Genomic DNA, 23,347 nt, shown 5'->3' with positions numbered 1-23,347 from the left:
ATACATTTATAATTTGCTGGGAAAAAAACAAAACCGGGTATATAACCTTACAGGAACAACTTGAAACCTCTAGATTTAAGTATTAAAATGTGTTTTAATTAACTTAAAGGCTTAAAGTTAATTTTAAATTTACCTACATGTACAGTAAAATTTTCCACCTGTTTTAATGTTTTATTAATGTATATAGCTGAAGTTCTCATAAATAGAGTCGCTTTTACTTGTTGTGTTACTGCTACAAATGTTGCAGGGTTTTTTTTTTTAAAAAATATGTTTAAGCTATTTCTTTTTCATTTCTCATGATTTTGTGTTTTTTTCCGGGAAATAAATTATTTAAACCGGCCAAACTATGTTTATTGTTTATTGATTGAAACCCCGCATGTGCAAGTTTTCTTTCTGATGTACATTTGTCTCCCCTTAAATGAAATTGTGTATAATGCTTGGAGACCACAATCAGGTTTCTTTTGGACAAAGTGTGTAAGTCAATTAAAGAAAACGATAAAGTAAGTCGTTATATGTGTTGTTGTTGGCTTTGTTGTTATTGTTGCTGTTGTTGTTATTGGTGGTAATGATGATGATGATGATTGTTCGAAAATCAAACCTGATACACTCTAGTGAATGGTCCTTGCACCTGTAAAACCATGTTATCATCATGGTACACCCTGTGATATGTTTACAATACCAACTGACGTGTAGATTAACCTATTTGATGAATTACTTGGTTACCAAACTCAGATTAGCAATTTAGCATTTACAGATTAGAAGCAATTATAGCATCAGGGGAATTTTTAATTAATTTATTAACAAGGTTTATTTATCATTATTCACCTATCATACCTAGTTATCATTCATCCTTTAAACGGTTTGGTCTGCAAAGAACATTCACTTTCCGTACACTTGCAGAATATGCTAATGTGTATGCCCATTAAAGACGAAAGTCGACTGTATAATATTGCATATGGTAGATAATTAAGCCGATATACATGGACGGGAAAGATCGATGCATGTTCCACAGGTTACATCATGTGACTATAAATCTAAAAATGATGGCCCTAGACTGAGTCTTACTCATGATCTCTATGTTTAGAGGCAAATATAACCACTGACCACCTATCTTGTTTTCACTAAAGTGATATTCATGTTTCATAAGGCATCTTTCTCATGTAGAGAAAAGCAAAACAAGTTTATTAGGACGAACGGTTAAGACGTCTACCTCTCAACCCACGAATCATGGGTTCGAACCCTACTTGAGTCACGACCATGTTTCTTCATGTGACACCAGTACTTGTTAGTCCCAAGAAGCGAATTCGGGGAATTTGTTCTCATCATTATCGAGTTAAACCTAAGGAACATATATAATAACTCTGCAAAATAAGTAAGCTCTCGTTTTCATATTTATCAGTTTTCATGAATTAAAACTTATGAAAAACATTCTCGTAACAAAATCTTGTTTTGTGGCACTCTGATTGGGAAAGAATATTTGACAGCGCACTATACATGCAAAACTTCGGGCCAGGTTCAAGCAGATTACCTAGCCGTAGCAGTTACTGTGGCCTTTTTCATGGCGCCCTAGATTAATCATTGGTTAACTGTTTCAGCAATGACCGGTCATTCAAATATCTCACTCCAAAGTTCTATTTCAGTAATGATGTCCTTGACTTTCCACTTAACTATACTAGCAGTATATTTCGCTATACTAGCTGTACATTTCGCTATACTAGCAGTACATTTCGTACTTAATATATTGCTTTGAAATAACTTCCCGGCACTTTAACGCCGGGAGCTAATCTGTATCACCCAGACGTTTGAGAGGTGGTTGGTATGATACAGACTAGCAGAAGACGCGGGGAAAGGGTTCGGAAATCATTTTGACTTTTTGTATTTAAAATGACGGGTAGGAAAGGGTGGTAAAAAACTTAAGAAAAAATATAATTAAAGTTTAATGTATTTCAATAACGTATAAATTGCATAACATGTAAACATTTTACTCGTGACCTCACGTCATTCAACAAAAAAGAAGTTGCAAAACTAAAATGTAACATTTCTTCTCACTAGAATAGATCTAATTCAATACAAATAAACTGGAACAAAATAGACTCCATTGGTCCCTCTATTATTTTGGTCCCCTTCGACTTTGACCGTGTTTACACTTTGAACTTGTTTCAGGCTTTGAACTTGTTGCGAGCTTGAACTTGTTCAAGCTCAGAGATTCAAAATGTATAGAAAAATGTAACACAAATAATTGAAATGGAAAGCAGTAATAAAAGATAACAATGCATAGAAATAGGACATGGTTAGGGGCAGTATCATAAGTAAATAAGAAAACATTATAAGGCACGGTCTGCTGTGTCCAAAATATTAAATTAAAATAATTAGTTCTTATATTTACTGTAAATTTATCATAATAATTGTTTTATTATAATCAACCCGATAGTGTGGAGTGTTTTAAATAAAATTGCGTATAAAAAATAACTTAAATTGATATCTGAAATAAAATGGGGGAAAAAACTACCATGACAATGGACAAAAGAGTTTGTCAAATATGAGTACTGTACATTTGTACACTTTTCTATCAGTGCACAATAGAAAGCCGAACACAATTTATTTATGAGGCATTAAAACACTATCACTTTATGAATTAAAAGCTTAACAAACAAACTTTGTTATTATGTTATTATGCCATTATGATGCGTGAGATATTTATAAAATAAACAACCGTCCAGATTTTATTATTCTAATCAACAATATGTCTTGCTTTTCCGAAATTTTGTCCAGCTTGAGACGCCCCCTTGTTGCTTCCCATTTGTAATCCAATCACATTTTGACCGGCTTTCAACTGTTCCTCCGTCCACTCGCGTGACTGGCGTTCAGATTCTTTTGGACCAATACCTTTTCCGCCTTTGGAATTTACCTGAAGACACAAATAAATAAATTTAAGATTACAAGGAGAGGTTAAATAGTTGATGGGTTTCAACAGGTACGGTGCACGAAGCTCGAAGAAAACAATTCAGAATATTTTAAAGTTCAAGGACGAATATGTACATCTTTAATTTTACTGACCAATTTACCCAATTATTTGTATTTATAAACGCTAAATTTAAGAGTTTTTATGCAACATTAAAAGACACATTTAAACAGTGCTATAGTCGAAATTTAATAAGTTTGTGTGTGTGTGTGTGTGTGCGCGCGCGTGCGTGCGTGCGCGCGTGCGTGCGTGCGTGCGTGTTGGAGGGGCACGTCAAACCCACACAATATACGTTATATGGCGACATTCCAGCTGGTGGAGGAAGACCTAGGGCGCCCTTTCGTGCATTACCTCAGGTATGAATGGGCATCTGAGTAGAACCACCCACGTTCCGTAAGCTAGCTGGATAGCTCCCTCACATGAAAGAATTCAAAGTCCATGTCGGGATTCTAACCCACAGCGGTGAGGGGCAAGTGGTTTGTAATCAACGACCAATAACCTTCGGTCACAGGCGCCACCTCCCCGTCCCCACCCCAATCCCAAATAAAAGAAACCTTATAAGTGTAGTGATAATACCAGAAGTTAGACTTACCTTTCGGCCTAGAGCGTGAATGGATAGAACAACTTGGGTAAGATTAGTTCTCTCGTAAAGATCAACTGTTTGGAAGGAATCGTGTTTAGCAACGCCATATTTTTCTATTGCCTCTAAGAATGCATTAATATTCTCCATCTTTTTAAAAGCCAATTTCTGCCTTTTAAGTGTTTTTATACTGGATGGTTCGATGGCTTTCATTAAGCTGGAAACAAAAAAAACAAGATCATTGAAGGGAGATAAATCTAACTGAAATGAACGTTTACGACATAAATCTGTTATTTTGAGTAAATAATCTTATCAATTTTCAAATGATTGTATAAAGATGTAACAATATTAAATTCATATGATCAAATTATGGTTTTGAAATAAATGCATAAATGTATAACACTAACACGAACAAAATTGAACAACGTGTAAAACCCCTAGGTATTCAATCATATATCGATGTAGGATATGTCATTTGGTAGAACAAACCGAAATGATTATAATATACTTACGCACAAAGAACATAACCGTCTTCCAAGACTTCATAAACATTGTCTGCAGATCCACTGGTGTTGATTGGTCCTTCACCAATCGCGGATATCCTATCATTTATCCAAGCCATCGCTTCATGTGCAACGGCATCGTCATATTTTGCGTTCATCTGCAAATATAGCGGAAATTTATGGTTAATACATACAGCACATGGCACCTTATATGATTTTACTGGGATCTTGTAAGAGTAGTTTTAACAAAAAAAGAGAACATGTTGCTGTCACTATCTTTCTTTTATTAGCACGTTTTTTTACACAATGTAAATTATGAATTTATCATTATAATAGAAGCATCCTAATGTACATACGCAAGAGTCGTGAAGTTTGTGACATCATTTCGCGTTTTATATAAACTTTTGGTTGGGTTTTGCCATTGTTAAGATCATAGCTTTACTGAAATTTTTTCTCAGGTGTTCTCGTCGTCATGTACGAACGGACACATGGGTAGCACCAAATACATTGTGCGCTAACTGAAAATAGCTTCCTAATATGAAATTTTCTGTGGTCCAGTTCTGAATTCGAATCCTAGTCGGTGAGGGACAAGTAATTAAAAATCAGTGGCCTTCACCATGAGTGCAAGGGGGTCGGTTCACAGTAATATATGTACTCATCTCTTGTGAAGACATTATTATACATTTAAAACAAGCTTCAATTATTTTAGATCTGAAGTTTTCACAAAATCATGTTTTTATTGTTTATTTTATTGCTGCGATGATGTCGTTGTCGCCTTTATTGTTAAAATAGTACCCATGCTTAATGTAAGGAACATATTAATAATAGTTATACTAACCGTACAATCATAATTGTAAAAAAAAAAGGTTGCAAGTGCGTGGAAGGCAAAATTTCAATGAAAAGTATCAAAAATTTGTCTAGTTTACAACAATGTAACAATGAATATATAAAAGAAACACATTTACATATTATGCAGACATTTCTGTCGTATTTGTACTTGAGATTTAATAAATAATACACTTATAATATATCTATATTTAATGATTTATTTATACGATGAATTACTTCAACCACATTCGTTTACTTTCTTACGCTGACATTAAGAAAACAAATGGTACATTTGCACTTTTAATCTGCGTCGGTTACAATTTTGAGGTCGACGGGAAAGTCTGGTCATTTCGGTGAAAAAGATCGAATTTCAATTTTAAGCAGAATGCAAAGTAGCTCGTGAACAAAATACGCCCCTATCAGAAATGGCAATCGGCACGGTGGGTTTGTTTAATATAAGAGGTTGATTTTGAATCACATATTATTTCCTGTTTCTTTAATATGCAGTTATTTATCTAATACAAGTACCAGAAAAAAACAACAAATTAATGTCTTATTACTATAAGCTGTGGCGTTAATGAGGATGGTTCGTGAAAATTCGGAAAATATCGGTACTTTCCGTGTAAACAAAGTAAAAACTATTAGATACGAGAAAATAGCAACATTTTCAGAATTTATACATGATGTTGACGGATTCCAGAGTACTTAAATCAGAAATTTCGCCGAAATACTTTCAGAAACGCCAAAGAAATTCATTGGGTATATTTTGATAGCAAAAACCACTTAAATTACCAAAACAATATACATGTAATTTAGGCCAAACGAATATGAAATGCTTACATATAGTGGTTACTTTAAACTGGTTTATGTAAGAGACGTAATGTGTGACAGATATGTACAGTCGAAAGATAAATGCGCGAATATTTTCAAATCATTTTAGCGCGACATTCCTATCTCAGTTTGTATTTATATATTAGACATTTCCCCATCGACGCAAACTTTTATACATTTATAACATTTAATACTTGACTGAAAACCAGCGGGATTCGCATCGTATCGCTTTCAATATAAACGAGTGGAAATTAAATACATTCTTTTATAACCACCGTCAGGATTTAATCACGAATGAGAGGAAGTGAATCAATCCCTTTATTTACCAGCTTTAATCAATATGCTTGATTTTTTTATACGCGTCCAGTAATGTATCTTTAATTTGTCTCAATAAATGCACCTTATGGTAAGAGTGTATTTCAGATTAAAGGTAGTTTCGTATTTGGCATAAAAATGTTTAAGTTTTTGCCGAGAAGAAAAACGCACCTTTTAAACCTAAGAGTCACTTAGAACAAACATTTACCAGCCAAGAGTTTTTCCTTTCGAAACATTGAGAAAATAGTATAAAATTTTGGTAAAGAATCGATATTGCGACAATGTTAGATCACATTGCGACTCTTAAACTTCACTGCTCGAACAAGACCCGGTCACCAAAGGTGTTCATCCGAGCATGTTTTCTTGAGCAGGCACAGCCACTGGCCTTCCTATGGCTGACTGGATAGATTCCCCTAGTGAGTGAGTGTAATGCCACTGACGGAAATCGAGCCCATAATGCAAATGGCAAATATCCTTCTGAACCCCTAAAATACAGTCTAACGTCTTCAGAAACAACAACTTTTGGAAGACACACATGTTGGTTGTTGCTGGGGTTCAAGTTGTGTTGCTCTAAAAAGGGTTAAATTAAAGTCCTAACTATTGTAATTGTGAAAAGGTAATTGCTCTACTGAGGGCCTCTCTGTGGAGGTTTTTTTCAGGTGTAAATAGATTTGCAATGTTGTTTAATTAATTATATGTTTGTACTGAATATCATTAATAATATTATATTTACAGAGAGATACTAGAACACCGACAAAAACCTGTAACAAACACATTTCTACCTTACAAAAACGTTAAGAGATCCCTCTGAAATTTGACATGCTTTGTATGCCTCCGCTTTATCAACGAATATCTAATGTCAAGTGCTTTGTATTAATATGCCATTTTAGTTTGTTTCAGTTATAAACCTTGCAATTTCGGTTCAAATTTAATAGGGCCGTAAAATTGACACCTGTCAATGAGTAAGAACTAAATACATGTACATGAACTGGGAAATGCAGGAAATAAAGACACATGTATATCGATGCTGATTAACAGTGGTAAAGCAGACTACATTGTGCCAGACATCGAGACGGAAGTTTGTTTACCGCCCTCGTGAACTTTTATCATTAAAATTCCGTGAGAAGTTTTCAGTTCCGTGCCGGTCTGAATCATAAAGTTAGCGTGCATAACAGACACGCATGTACAATTTTAAAGCGTGTACGATTCGTAAATTACTGATATGCTGTATCTATATAACGTCCTTATCATATTTATGTGAATATTTCACATATTTTGGCTAGTTTCATAATTTAATGTACGACAAATAGGCCGCTAAAACTAAACTAAAATACGAAACTTGAACGTTTGTTTCATGATTAAATTTCTTTTCAATATTTCCTTATACATGTACAAAGTACCTTAGACACGTACAAATAATTTAAAATTTGCGTTTTCCGATATTTTATTTTTTTTAATTATTTTGTTAGTTTGTTTTTCTTTCCTTTTCATATAAGTCAAGTACATATTTATCTTTTAATCTAGATACATTCTTTTCAAGTCCATTTAACACTGACATAAGTGACTTCGTTACTTCTGTCCTTGTACAAAATAGTTTTACTTAAGTAGGATTTAGTAGTGAAAATATTTCGCGAGTTTGTTTAAAAACATGAACAATATTTTATATTCAAATGTAGTGAAATCGCCTTAAGTAAGATCCTGCGTGATAAGAACAAATTAAGATTGCCACGTCATGCAGTTAATTCATACAACAATGCTGTAACAGACGACCCACTGTCTCGATCTAACAGTGAACAATTTAATGCACACAATGAACTGTTATTTTACAACATAAATTCAGATTTTAATGACAAATAAAAGCAAAGTTTTGCTTTGTATTATTTACATACAGATTAATACATTCAGATAATATTGCAAAGATTCAGAAGGTGTATAAAAAGATATATTTATAAAATGAAAATAAGATCATGAAGAAGAAGTGGTCACTAGACTCTGCACTTGCTGGGTCTAACTTATGAAGAATATATGAGCCATGCCATGACAAAACCAACATAATGGGTTTGCGACCAGCATGGATCCAGACCAGCCTGCGCATCCGCGCAGTCTGATCAGGATCCATGCTGTTCGCTTACCAAGTCTATTACAAGTAGAGAAACTGATAGCGAACCGCATGGAGCCTGATCAGACTGCGCAGATGCGCAGGCTGGTCTGGATCCATGCTGGTCGCAAACCCATTATGTTGGTTTTGTTATGACGCGGCTCATATACTTTACTCAATTTGATAATTTTCAATGACACACTCTTCATTTAGCAGACGACAATTTTAATTGGACTAAAGCAATTCCTTGCCTTTCTATCCCTTATTCTTTTCCTTTCTATTCATTTTGCTGAAAAATTTCCACCACAGCCTCTATCTTTATGTGAAACATGTATTTAGAGATTATATTTTCCATTCCGTATTCCGCAGACGACAATCATCGATCGAGAAAAAGATACATTATGTTTATTACATGTACGCAATATTCATTACCGGCACAGCTGCCTATTTTCACCCGCAGTTTGATCGATACGGTAAAACAAGTCCTTTTATATACATATATTTGATGTAGATAGATATCATATGAATAATATTCATAAAATATTTATTTACACATATAAATGTCACGGTTGTTTCAGTTCATTTACATTTGTAGCTGGTTGAGATTTCTGTTTAAAATGACACTTGGCCCTTACCCATAATCTTTGTGTTTGGAATTTGGAAATGTTCATTTTCAAATTTGAGGGATGTCAGTACCCACATGTACAAGAAGTCTAAGCTAATATCCGGAAGTAGAGATGTTTGTCAGACTGTACGGATGAGTGGCCAGGTCTGGCGCTGTACCAGCAGCTTGAGAGTGTTAGTGTTGCCGCTAATGATTAAAAGGGTTAAAGAGAATAATGGTTTCTTCAGAACAGATTGACATTAGTGCACATGACTCCCAACACTGGTTGTTCGTGCATGAGCGGCCATACCTATAATTGTATCCATAACCAGGAAGCTAGCAAACATTGCCAGGAATGCAAACCAGGAATGCTAATCATAGGTCAGAAGCTTTTAGAAGACTCTTTTCACACGCCAAAAAATAGGTACCTAACCAGTAAAACTTTCAAGGTCCCCGACCTTATAAAGGGTGGAGTGTCATTATGTGGTAGCATTATAAAAACTGTTGGAAGCTATAAAGTAGACATAATGAATTGATGCCTACATGGCAATGGTTGTTCTGAAAAGGAAATCGTTCACGATCATTTGTAAGTGGTTAACTCTTAAAACATGTATTAATATCCAACATTCTCTAATGTGGCTACCAATTTATTCATTCATTATGTATTTACATGCAATAAAAAGACCACAAAAACAGGAAACAAAAACAACTTATAGCTCTTTATGGGTGTTTGCTTTTTTTTCAAAATCGAAGGAAATATTTTTTCTCAAATTTCTGATTTACAATAACCGAAAGAGTTTCTTTAAAGAATCAACCTTACAGCATTTTTTTTTAATGAAATGCCTTCTAGCGGCCATGAATGATCGGGTGTTGATTCTGTTTATAAGTTGACAACAAGTACACAAAAACTATTGTTCATACAAAATTTGTTTAGATAAATATAATATACTCGTGTTAACCACTTCTAACCAGACTAAGGTCAAGGATATTTCGAACTTTCGAACTCTTAAAGTGTAACATGTATAATGATGTTTGCGATAGATCGATACAAGTGATTGAACGATGATAAAAAGTGTTTACAAAGCCGATATCCTATCCCATTTACATGATCAAAGTTAACGATATGAATCACTTCGGTGTTTTTACCTTTTTAAAGAAATACAAATTGCAGTGCGTCTATCTTACCCTTTACAAATAAATGACGTAAGAACTAATTATCGGAAGCACACCGATTAATGTCTACAAAAAAGTTCATATCTTAAGTTTAAAGTTGTAATGTCAAAATGTAAAACTAATTACATTCGTTAATCACCTGGCTAATACCTGACTATCAGTAAAACCAATTTCTTTCTCTTTTTAATACACTTTTTATTTATCTAAATGACCAATGGTAATATTAAAATTTAATGTTGAAATGAATACATTTTTGTAGCATTTTTTAAAAAAAAGAATGTTCCATTTCAACACAGTTCATAGTGGTTTCAAGATCCTGTGGAAACCCCTGTGGATAATTTTCACTAATTTATTCAAGTATTATGGTTAACGCCCTGCGGCATTATCACTCAGAAGCGATAACAGTCACTTTCCCGCTCAAACAGGTTGTTAACTTTCGCTTTAAAATGTCGTCTGCTAAGTATGGCTGTAAAACCGAGCTGTTACGATGGGGATTACCACTTCTGATAAATTACTAGTGGACAGTAGTAATTGATTTCTGATGTACAGCATATTTATTCAGTCACGTCCGTCGGCATGTTTTAACAAAAATAACATCTTATACATGCAGACGACATGCATTAAAACCCACGCAGAAGAAGCGTGCTTACTTTAAAAACCATCAAAACAGAAAAATAGCATTTCAATTCATTCGTGTAAAGTGTAATACAACGTGTGAACTGCGTTTCCTTGCGTTATCGCTCAATATTAAAGATAAAAATTATAATATTTCATGAATAGATATAATATACAAATTTAAACACAAACCTTGGCTTGAGCCTCAGCGGCAAATCCTGATTTTTGAGCTCTATTTGCAGCCATTCTGAATAAGTTTATCCAATTTAAACCAAGAAGTGAAAAGACAAAATTTACTTATTGAAATTATTGAGCGAGCAGACGATACGGTGGACTATATATAACTGTACATCGTACGGGATGAATCACGAGGCGGGATTGACGGAGTGATCACGTGACAGAGTTTCCGCGTTACGATTGGTAACTTTGAAGAGGTGAATGGTGCTCAAACAAAAATATCTTAAAAATGTTGATAAACTAATATTTGGTTAACTAGGACTAAAGTAATATAACCATCCTATACTTATTAAACCGCTGCATTCTTTTTTTTAACATTTGATGTAAAAAAAAGAGTACTTGCGCGTAGGCAGGTAAACTTAAAGCAGTGACGTACTATTTTTACACATTTTTGTTTGTTGTTTATTTGTATAATAAAAAATTTACCTTATATGGCTTTAAACATGTAGAATTCTATCGATTAGGTTCTATTAATTATTTGACATGCCAGTGCATTTAACTATATATTTGACACCATGATATATATATATATCTATGTGATAAGCATAAAGATAAAAAAATAGATAAATAAAGTAACAATATAGACAGATAAACAACCGGTGTCAATCAATTTATGCTAGTTAATATGTGTTATTTTGTATGTGACGTTACATGATTAAAACTATGAAAAAAGTCGTTGATAGTAAAACAAGAAGAATTCTATAAAACTCGACTTTCGTTCTTATCTTTTTCCATTAAATAAAAATATTTTGTTTTTTGATGATAATTACTTACATTTTGGGGAAAAAAATATATTTAAACCTTATACATTTACGGCATGACCCTTAGGTAAATATTTCTCTTTACCAGCTTATACATGGCAAGGAGGCGGATTTGAAAGTTGTTTGGATAATAAGCTTAATATTTCTGTCTGTCTTCTGATTTAGAATTAAGCTGAAAAACAGATATAAAGGGTTTCAAAATAAGTATTTTCATAAATGTTTATAGTCCTTCTATCTATATCTATCTCTATCTATAGTCGAGATCTTCTTTCTTTGTTCTTAATTCAGAGACGCCTTTAACCCGGTAGTCTAACTGGGAAAAAACGGCTATTGTTCAATTTTGACTTAACAAAGCACTCTGTAACAAAGGTTTTTTTGTTGTTGTTGTTGTTGTTGTTGTTGTTTTTATTATTATTGTTGTTGTTGTTCTTCTTCTTCTCCTGTTTCTTCTTCTTCTTTTTCTTCTACTTCTTCTTCTTCTCCTTCTTCTTCTTCTTCTTCTTCTTCTTCTTCTTCTTCTTCTTCTTCTTCTTCTTCTTCTTCTTCTTCTCCTCCTCCTCCTCATTCTTCTTCCTCTTCTCACTTAAAATAATCTAGTGTGTATCTTCTATAAAACGTAAAAGTATAATCATACTAGTATTGCAATATCGACGCGACTTAAAATTTGACTTGGAACTAAATATTAGGCGACTTTTGTCCCATTTTTTTTAGTTTTAAAATTGTATTCATTCAAACGTAATGCCTGCTGCATATTTAAAAAGGCAATTATATTTTTAACTTCCTTTTTTATTTTATAACCTTCGTTCATGTTCAATTTTTATTACCCTTTTTGTCGTTTGAAGATATATATCAAAAGTATTTCTACAAAGACAAAACAGCATGTGTCCCTTTGTCTGAACAAGTAGTTATCTTCATTGTTCTAGTGTGCCACTTATAAAAAACTTGAAAAATTATGATAATCTTAAAATAGGATGTGCGATACAAGTTGCGCAAACATTCTTGAACGTAGATTTACAAATACCGAATTGGCAGAGTTGAAAAAACAACTTTACATAATTATATTAATGTGCAACTTAATATTGGAAAAATATTACAACAGAAAACTTAAGAACTAAAACTGATAGGAAGATTTAAATTGACTAATCTCCCATTATTACTTAATTGAATATAATAACCACCCGTATTTCAGACATTAAAAACATATGTAACAAAGCAATTCGTTTATGTCTGGTCTCCATCCGCCCTTTCAGGCACTGAGAGTACGGACCCCATTCATGTCCTTAAATAGTATTAAACTATCAAATAGTGACCTAATAATTTTGAAAATTAACAAACATAATTTTTTAAGAAATACAGCGTTTTCATTGGATGACAAATAAAGATGGACACTAAATAAAGTTAAATTGGAAAAATCAGAACAAAGAGGTTACTCATCAAGCAAATAATTACAGATGAATACATAACACCAATCCTCCGTAATTTACAGCAAAGAGAAATTGTATCACAGAAATTATCATGAGCCACAACCCTCCGGACCTAACCCTTCAAAAGAATCAATAGGAGTATCTGTTGCAAAGCCAGTAGTCTGTACAGGTCACTTTCGTTGTGAATGATCATGAAATCCTTTCTCATTCGCACTGTACCCCTGCCCTGGCATTTACAAAAGTTATCAGTTCCTTGCAAAAGTATATAGGCAACTTAATCTGGTAAATTGCTTGACAGCCTGCCCAGGAACGATGCGACGGCTGACCTGAGCTCTGGTAAATTCAACGTGGCTTACTACCAAGATCCGGAGTGAAAACAACCAACCTCCACCGACAGTCTTAATCATTCGGCAGCAAATATTTACCCCGTTGTGCTTAATTAATCACATTCTATAGTAAATTCACTGATTACTCCAGTCATTTTATCGTCCGAGAAAATGCTTTGATTTTCTCCATTGTATCGTACTATGTGTCACCATGTGTAATAACCGTTTGACTTTCGCAGAAAATGACAATCATTAAAGGCACATTATGCCTCAGAAACGATTGATTTTTCTCACTATTTAAAAAGGGCAAACCGAGTTTTAAGATGTTTGAATAGTGGTTGTAGTCGTGTTAGATGTTTTTTACCTGAAGAAAGTAGTCTGGTTTTTTTATTACAATAGGAAATCATATCGAGGCATAAAACAATATCATGTTTACGATTTGACACAATTAAGATTGAGTTTAAACGAATTATTGAATCGGGGTTCAATACGTATGGAACGCCATAGCTGCCTCATGTTGTTAAATTTCGTTTTATTTTTCCCTAAAAGCGTCTTATTATGTATAGTAGAAGTGTTGGCTTGCCAACATTTTATGGGAACCTGTCTTAACGAAGTCTTATTAGGTCAAATATTCATTTTATCTTGTCAAAACGTAGTGCTGACTTGTCTAAACACTGTCTTATTATTTCAAAACGTCATGTTATCATGTGCAAATCCGGTGTTAACATGCCGAATGGAAGTCTTAATATGTCTAACATGCACGCCATCTTTTTGAATTAAGATTTCATTATGTCTGAACAAAGACTTGTTTAAATGTGGTGTTGAATTGTCTTGAAATTGTCTTATCATGTGAAACAGTAGTGTTATCTTGTCGGAAGTTGGTGTCATCTTGTCCAAATGTGATCCTGGTATGTTATGACACTGTTGTATTATGTTATACTGTCGTTTTGTCTTGTCCAAATGTGATATTGACTTGTCTAAACACCGTCACATTTTGTCAGACTGCCATGTCATTGTGTTCAAATTCGGTGTTATCTTGCTTAAAGAATGTCTTTTATGTCAAAATAGCATGCTGTCTTGTCCAACTGTTGTGGTAATTTGTCTAGAAAATGTCTTATTATGTGAAACAGTAGTGTTATCTTGTCGGAACTTGGTGTCAACTTGTCAAACTCATGTCTTATTATGTTGGCTAGTAGTGATATCTTGTTCAACCGTTATATTGACCTGGCTGAGTGCTGTCATGTTTTGTCAAAATGTTTTGTTGCTTTGTATGAGGTGGTGTTATTCTGTCTAATTGTGCCAAAACATCATGCTGTCTTGTCTAAAACTGTTGTTATCCTGTCTAAATATATACTTATTGTGTGAAATACTAATGTTGACTTGCCAATAAATTTTGTTTGTTTGTGTAAACGTTATTTTATTATGTCAAACAGTATTATTGACTAGTCGAAAGATGGTATTGACATTTCTAAACACCGCCTTATTTTCTCAGATCGCCATGCTATTTTGTCCAAACTTTATGTTAACCGGCCTAAACACCGTCTTATTATGTGAAATAATGGTGGTATCTTTACCAATTATGGTTATGAACTGTAAAAACGCTATCTAAATTTGTCAAACTGTCGTGCTATTATGTCCAAATGCAGATTCAACTTGTCTATCTCCGTCTTATTAAGTCAAATAGTCGTATAATCTTGTTGAAACGTGGTGATGACTTGTTTAAATTACTATCTTTTTGTCAAAGTGTCATTTTATTTTGTCAAGGTTCGATGTTATTTTTACTAAACATCGTCCTTTTATGGCGAAGTATCTTTTTTTCCTTTTCAAATGTGGTGTTTACTTGTTGAAACACAGTATCATTATGTAATACAGTATCGTTGACTTGCCAGTTTATGATGTTAACATGTCTTAATCCCGTCCCATTATGTCAGATAATCGTGTTATCCTGTCCAGATGCGATGTTGTCAAAATTAAGTATCACGTGACCAGAACCCGCGCGAAGCGATAAAAGATAGAGGGACAGTTAAGGAAAATCAGACAGCGCTTTCTCAAGACAGAACTAAATTTGAAGAAATTTACACAATTATTAGACATATTAAAACATATTTTTAAAAGAAAACATCAAATTTCGACAATATAACACTTCTGTTTTACACTATAAGAAAGAGTTTAGACAAGTCATTACCACATTTCGACAAGATACCGCAATTTTTTGACTTTATAGGACTGAGTTTTAACCAGTCAAAACTGCTTTTTGACAACATAGCATACAGTTTATCATAATAATGCATGATTTAGCCCAGTCAACACACCATTTCGGCAAGATAATTCGAATATTTGATATAAAAAGACAATTCAGTAGTGTACGTTGGCAAATTAACACAGTTGTTTGACACAATAAGACAATGTTAAGGCATTTAAACACCGTATTTTGACAAAATAACATGGCCGTTTGATAAAATAAAGCTGTGCTTTTACAAGTCAACACCAAATTTCGACAAGAGAACACTACTGTTTCAAATGATCAGACAGTCTTTTGACAAAACAGCTCCACAATTTGACCAAATGGCGCGACTAATTGACATTATATGACACATTTCAGACAAGTCAAAACGACATTTTGACATGATAACACTACTGTTTGAAATAATTAAACAATGTTAACACAAGTCAACATCACATTTTAAAGAGATAAGACTACTGTTAGATATAATAAGGCAACGTTAAGACAAGTCGACAAATTACGATGGCATTACAACGCTTATATTTGACATAATAAGACGCTTTCTGGGCAAGATAAAAAGAAATGTAATAACATGAGGCAGCTATGGCGTTACATAAATACGCATGTGTAACCTTGTTTTATGAATTAAAGAAACTACACTCAGGTCCAAAAATCTAAACATAAATTTAAATTTCTTTCATAGATCAACTGGGGCATTTATAAGAGAAAGATATTTATGCAAAATATATATAAGAAATATACTCAGAATAAATTGAAAATCTATTTTTTATGCTATTTTAGCGTGATTTCAGAGAAAAGCGTTGCAACGCTTTATAATTTTGGATCTTTTTTACAATTAGAATAATCATTCTGGAAAAATAACGGAGGGAGAATGATCTGAAATTTTGCACACAGGTTTTGGTCTAGACCTACATCAAATGGAACATTAATCTCGAAAAATTATTTTGTTATGTCAGAAAACCTCAGTGGAACTATAAATAATAGCGTTTTGGAAAAAAAGAAGAGTAAGAGTTGCAATAAATTTCAATATTCGCAAACGTTTAAGGTTACTATCGCATACCGTCAGCAACTTAATGTATATGGATGCAACATATAGACGGGTAATCTAGCTAAATATACATTTCATCAGTAAATGATAGTGAAAGATGTAGAAAAAGAGACATTTCACCGCACTCATTTCAGTTTATTAGGTCATCATCCGATATTGGTCGGGTCGTTCATATATAATCAAAACATAGGTGATAATAAGTTCCCATTTATCAAAATCTGTTCAACTGTATTATGTTTAATAACATAACATATGACAGAAAACTGTCTTAAACTTGAGATTTTGATAAAATGATTTACCTTCCAATGTATGCACGTGGTAGCAATGTTAATCCGTCGTTTAGGTGGCAAAAGAAGTGTTATAATCATTCAGATTTAATATTTTGACTTAAATAAAACTAAATCGGTTGCCCCTGCTTCAAAATGACCATCTCTTTTGTAGGAAACATAAGTGTGTTTCATATTTCATTAGTAATTCTTCGGATGGGTCTTTAATTGCGGCGTCATTGGCGCTGGTTCCCTTTCATCCTGCGGAATCATTCCATGTACTTGTACTTTTGGAACAATATTCCCTGATTTGTGTGGATTTCTTGAATATTTTCTATCAAAATGTTATTCAGGGATCAAAGAAAAACAATTTGTTATCATGTTCTGTTACCGTTTAGAACCGCCGTTATATGATGGATACATTACCTACTAAAAGTTTTATGGCTGTACAGTATTTTTTTATTTTAGCTGTCACAACGCTACTCCCCGCCTCCGCCTATCAATACATCTTAGTGATATATCATCTCAATGTTTTCGTACTGAGAACGATTTACTTTTTTATTCTTTATCCCATTTAAGGATCAGCCAATACCGTTGCTAAATAAAGACAAAGATCAAGGTCATGAGATGAAGAACATCGGTTGTGGAAAAAGAGCCGTGTTAATATGGTTGGAGGCAATATGCAATGTTTATGACCTTCCAAACACTTATTATTTATCTTCTCAACAGGCGTCTTTGGCCGAGAGGTTTAGGTCTAAACTTCAAACAACTTGTCCCTCAATTCGAATCCCGACAAGGACTTCAGCCTCTTTCATGTGAGGAAGCTTTCCAGCCAGCAAACGGAACGGCGGTGGTTCTACTCAGATTCCCGTTCGTGCCTGAAATAAATTACAGAAGGGCACCTGAGGTCTTCCTCCACCAGTTAAGCTGGAAAGTCGCCACATGACATATACATACTGTGTTGGTGTGACATAAATCCCAACAACAACAAAACAAATTCTCAATAAACTCACATTTCCATTAACCTTGTACAATTTGAAACTGAATAAAGCATACAGTTTACAATGAATATCGCAATATACTAAGGTGTCGAAATAAAGAATCGTATATCTTAAAGTTAATATACTGTGCATAAAGTATAAACTTTCGTCGTAAATTATGTCCGTGGATCGAAAGTGGTCATGAGATGGTTTTATTACAGTGTAAATATACTTTTCTAAATTTCTATGCAGTAAAACATCGTTATCAGTACAAAGACCTGTATATATCAGCAATCAAGGACTTAGATTTTACACTAGATATTCAAATATGTTGCTGATTTACCAAAATTCTTCTCCACCTGATATATTTAAGATAAACGACCATGTCCCATTTGAAATAGTTCCGAAGTAAATAGGGCTCCCTTTGGTTTCTATTCTAAATATAACAAAATGTGAATGCTGATTCGGTCGTCAGTGTGCCCTATTTTTTTCAATATTAGACTATCTTTGTAAGTGCCCCGTGACCGAGTGGTTTAGGTAACCGACTTTAAATCGATTGCCTCTTACCGTTGTTGGTTTGAATCTCGTCAAGGACTACGAGTCTTTCATACGAGGAAGCTTTCCAGCTAGCTGGGTATTATTTCAGAAAAATGATGAAAACCCAACATTGAACCCCCCACCATCCACGACAAGTCATATATTTTATTGCACCGTAAGAGCTTCAATAAATGTGAGATTCAGAGACAAAGAGACATGCTGTAAATGATATTTGTTTCATTTGTTTAAAACCATTTAAATCACTTCAATATTTTTTCCAATATCTGATATTTTTCCTAAAATATAAACGATTTAAAACATGAGAAGACTTTCCTTGTTGTTTCGATTCTTGTTTGATCATTGTAAAATACGAAAACTGGTGAAAACTACCGAACTGTTCAAAATGAAATGATGGGTGTAAAACCTTAAGTCACAATATACAAAACAAATTAATGCTTCGTAATGTAAATGAAAACGAATATTACAACTTAATGTGTTGATGTTCATAGATACAGATCAGGAATAAAATTACAGCTACACATTATTGTGGTTTTTAAACCAACAACATATTCCTGTTGTTGTTGTTGTTATTGTTGTTGTTGTTGTTGTTGTTGTTGCTGCTGCTGCTGTTGTTATTTTTAGCGGCCTGATGTGAATGATTTAAATATGATTTATTGAATACATTTAACAAGTCGTTAAAATAAAATCATCTTCGTTTTCGTTCCGGTTGGGTTAGAAATGTTTTTCTTTATGTAAATAAATGATCGTCATGTGTATTGCAAAAGCATTAGGTTCAACACCCTACAACTTCATCCTTGACCATTCAATACAAATACGTATCATTCAATGACATGCCCTAAGAATAGTAATAGATGTAATAGATGTCAAATACTTTTTGTTTTTCAATAATCATATGATTTGATTTGTGACATCATAATGTACATGCTTATATGTATATATGTATTTCTTTTTTAATCTTAAGTCTGCCAGCGGGAACTGATGCAACATTGTACCCATGTGACCAGTGCAGACCAATATCAGCCGGCACATCCGTCTCGTATAGTTTCATGGTCTGCACTGTACGCTATTCAGTCAATGCAAATTTAGAAATTCCCTTAAAGTGTGAATGGTTTTATTTAATATACTTAAAAAGTGTAATAATGGTTAAGTTAACGGAGATCTAGATCTAAATAAAGATGAAATGTATCCTGTAATGGATTGCATAAAAAGTAGATCATACATTAGAAAAGATGACGTTAAAGACCACCCATTGTCTGTACAATAGTTCCTTAAAAGGTAATGAATTCTACAAATATCCCATAATGCTTCAAATAAACAAGAAATGACTCATACGTTGCGTTTGTTTTTTTCATTAATTTACAAATTTAACTCGATTAAATATAACATAACATCAATCTTTATACGCGTTTACTTATTACTTTGTATATGCTCAGTGTGCAATAAATAAATGTTAAAACCTTTTTTTATAACTTTATAACTTTGCTGTTTATTTGTAGTAAAGTGTAATTCATATGACTCACTCGAGTTAATCGAAACGCTTCATTTCTCCAGGCTGTGAACATATGTCGCATTATAGATTAAATTTATATTCACATGAATCGTTTTCAAAATATTTTTGTCGTAAATGTTTGCCTAAGATTTCAGCTATTCAGCAAAATGGATGAAAGCATTCAACTTTAAGTAATTCACATATAAAGCAAGACTTATAAAAAATTTAAATGTATTTCCCATAAAAATAAAAAGGTTAAGGCATGTGTATGGGGGATTGTTTGTGACATCTACAGGTTTTTTCGTGTGATGTTGAGAAAAGCGAGATGGCACAAATACGCTACCATAGAAATACGATTTTCTTATTATTTTCTTAAATGTTTTAGTATGGACATATACTGCTAAACAATTAAGATTTTATACAGTACAAGGGTCTCTGAGAAACATAGAAATGTAAGTTATAAAAATAACAAATAGTGAAATTTGCAAATATACCGGAAGCTTCTTTGATCATTGTTTCCTTATGCTGGACAGCTGGATTGAGGAGGCTGTGGTAATTTCTGGTTCTTTACAGTCTTTTGGTCCATAATAGTCATATATTATCCAGATTAATTGAGTTTTAAAATTAAAGCGTAAAATATTATAATTAATATATAAAAATCTGGACAAGACAACTTGGCCGCCTTAGATCGAGGGTAGGGATAAAGGGGATTCTTAAATGGGTTCCGCGTATAACTAATGAGCAGATAAGTTCAGAACTACAGACGGTTTATTTCAAAATGTATAAGGAATTTAAACATGTTATCAGTTAATAAACATTCTTGTATTAACACAACGATAATTTAATCATAAAATAAAGATTAACAGCAAAGAATTCTCCTCATGTATCTTCAGTATTTATTTCATTCGCCTGGTATTATCTTTTTTATATCGTGTTCTCGTTGAATGGAAGTTCAGACATACGCATATTTATTCTAATACGAATGCATTGTGTCTATTCTTTAAAAGGCTTCATATGACTCGCGTGGAATAAGCTCACGTGCTGTGCAATATGGCGTCATGCTGTGTGTATGCGCATCGCCTTACAGTATTTTAATTGTTGTTTGTGATAATTCATTGCCAGCATGCTGGGAGTAACTTGAATATGTCAGAGTACTTGAAATACTCAAGTATCAACACTTGTTTCTTCCGGATACTTATACAGTATCCCCCCTATTAAATTGACAATGTTTTAATATTGTTCTATAAATAGAAAGTTGTGGTATAGTAAGTTGTACAAATTTACCATTTACGTATATATAATATATGAATGTGTCCTTGGTTGTGGAAAACAAGTATGTAAAATATCACTAGAATTTAATGAATGAGTAATGAATTTGTCAAAGAATGCGTCCAGTCTTTTCCTGTTGACTCACGGAGAGTTAACAATAGATGTATTGTATAGAAAAACATATTTTGTTTCTAATATAAAACTAGTGAAATAGCCAGTCAGTCAACTCATTAACATATTTTACTAAAATGATACTATCAAAAGTACTAAATAACTTTTGCTTTTAATATAAAAGTACCATAGGTTGTTCATCTAAGTACAAAAGAATTTACAAAAATTGTACAAATTCCATTTTGGTCATTAAACAATAAAGGGAGAGAAATCAATATTTTGATCTATTCATATATTTCAAGAGTTATCTGATGTGAGTAATTTCGCCAAATCTGACATACAGAGTTTCTATCGTTTTACACATGCGCATGCCACATTGATAGACTTTTCTTCTAAATTGAGATTTTTACATGATTAAAAAAGGTTTCGCGTTTTAGTCATCTTCTTGGTGATTTATCTTAGCAGAAATGTATTCGTTTTGGTATCATTTCCAATCTTAGTCCAACTAATTGTACTGCGCGACGAGATATTGTGCTATTTTCGTGTCTGGGCAATATCTCGCCTCTACGTACAACATAAAAAGTACCTTTTCTGTGGTGAAATTTGCGCCGGGATTTTGAGCGCAAGCTTTGGACCGTCTAAAATCGTATTAGAATTCATATTTGAATAAATTTGTTACGATACTTTAAAGATTATTCATTTCTACATCAATTTCATGTTTTATTTGTGAAAATATTCCTTACATAAAGATTTTGATAGAAAAGTAAACACATGAACCATCAAAATAAAGACATCGCCGCTAATGTCACGAGACAAATACACTGTTGATAACTACACTGGTGTGTATGCGGTACTGCGTTACTGAGAAACACCGAAACACTCTTAGTTAATGTTATATTTAAGACATTTATTTATGCAAAAAAATTAATAACTATGAAAGGATGAAAATATTATATTATTGGGACAGATGCAAAACTTATTCGTTATTGTCAGAGCGTTCTTAGAAATATCAGAATCATCATAATATTTTTAGAAAAGCTACTCTGTAAATGGACTCCTCACAAAGCATTTTCTAGTTAATAAAAAAAATATTTTGTTCAGCTTTCCCAGTCAATATAGGACATGGGACCTATTGGTAACTATAGATTTTCCCCCACGATTATGATGAAAATAGGAATATGTTAATAGCAGAAACACGAGGTTTATATGTTTAAAGAGCAACGAACGGATTCCTAGTGCCTTAGCGACTACGAGAGGACACCATTCTAGGGAATTTAACAGTCTGTTATTTATATTAATGTTGATTAACTATTAAACGATATTTTCAATGTTCAAAATATTTATTATCAATAATAAAACGAATGAATGTCAAACGCGGTGCCTCGACATTATACATGTATGTGCGGAAACAACATTCCATGTATTTTTTTTTTATTTTCTCATCCACGCAGGTCCATAATTCTGGCTAATGTATTCCAAAAAAGCTTTCTGAAGATGTTTATAGAAAGAAAAACACACACACGCGTAGGTATGAAATTGTTTTAAAATGACCGTGGTACAGGGAAAAATACTCGGAAATTTATTTCATGAAACAGGTGCCCGCTTCATTTTTGTTTGTTTGTTGTTTTTTGTTTTGCAAAAGATTTCATAATGTTGGTATACAATAAAGATTTATTCCATACATTTCACTTTTATGCCGTCTAAGAAATTATTTTCTTCTATAAAATACACGCCTGGCGAAGTGCGATTTGAAGAATCAACGCGATTATTTTACAATGTTACATAAACAAAACGCTGCGCCGCTAATTTCTTTCACAGAGGTGTAGGGTGTGGAGCTCAAAACGATTTTAAAATTATAAAGAAATGCATATTTGTCAATCCCAGCACATGTACTGATCATGTATATATATATATATATATATATATATATATGTAGAGATTTTGATGCTAAAGCATCAAGTCGCCGGATAGAAATATGATTGCATTATCATAATAAATAATAGAAAATATCAGTTTAATGGTTCGAGTATAAAGAAAAGAGGAACAATAAGTTGAGTAATGTTTATTCAGAAACACGTTTTCACGTACTTGTCACAATTATATCTTTCTTGTTATAAACTTTGT

At 33.2% G+C, this 23,347-nt stretch overlaps 1 protein-coding gene across 1 annotated transcript; it reads right to left on the bottom strand.

Moving 5' to 3' along the window:
* Positions 1-1,924: 1,924 nt before the first annotated feature.
* LOC132743938 (myophilin-like) lies at positions 1,925-10,868 on the bottom strand. Its single transcript, XM_060732539.1, has 4 exons — positions 10,702-10,868; positions 4,055-4,203; positions 3,555-3,759; positions 1,925-2,908 (listed from the first exon to the last, which is right to left on the bottom strand). Exons 1-4 carry the CDS (start codon positions 10,753-10,755, stop codon positions 2,732-2,734), a joined length of 585 nt encoding a protein of 194 aa, XP_060588522.1. The 5' UTR covers positions 10,756-10,868; the 3' UTR covers positions 1,925-2,731.
* Positions 10,869-23,347: the final 12,479 nt, after the last annotated feature.

This window comes from Ruditapes philippinarum, unplaced genomic scaffold (assembly GCF_026571515.1).
Source record: "Ruditapes philippinarum isolate M1 unplaced genomic scaffold, ASM2657151v2 ctg700_1_1_1_1, whole genome shotgun sequence".
Taxonomy (NCBI): Eukaryota; Metazoa; Mollusca; class Bivalvia; order Venerida; family Veneridae; genus Ruditapes; species Ruditapes philippinarum.
This window is presented reverse-complemented; position numbering and strand designations above follow the sequence as displayed.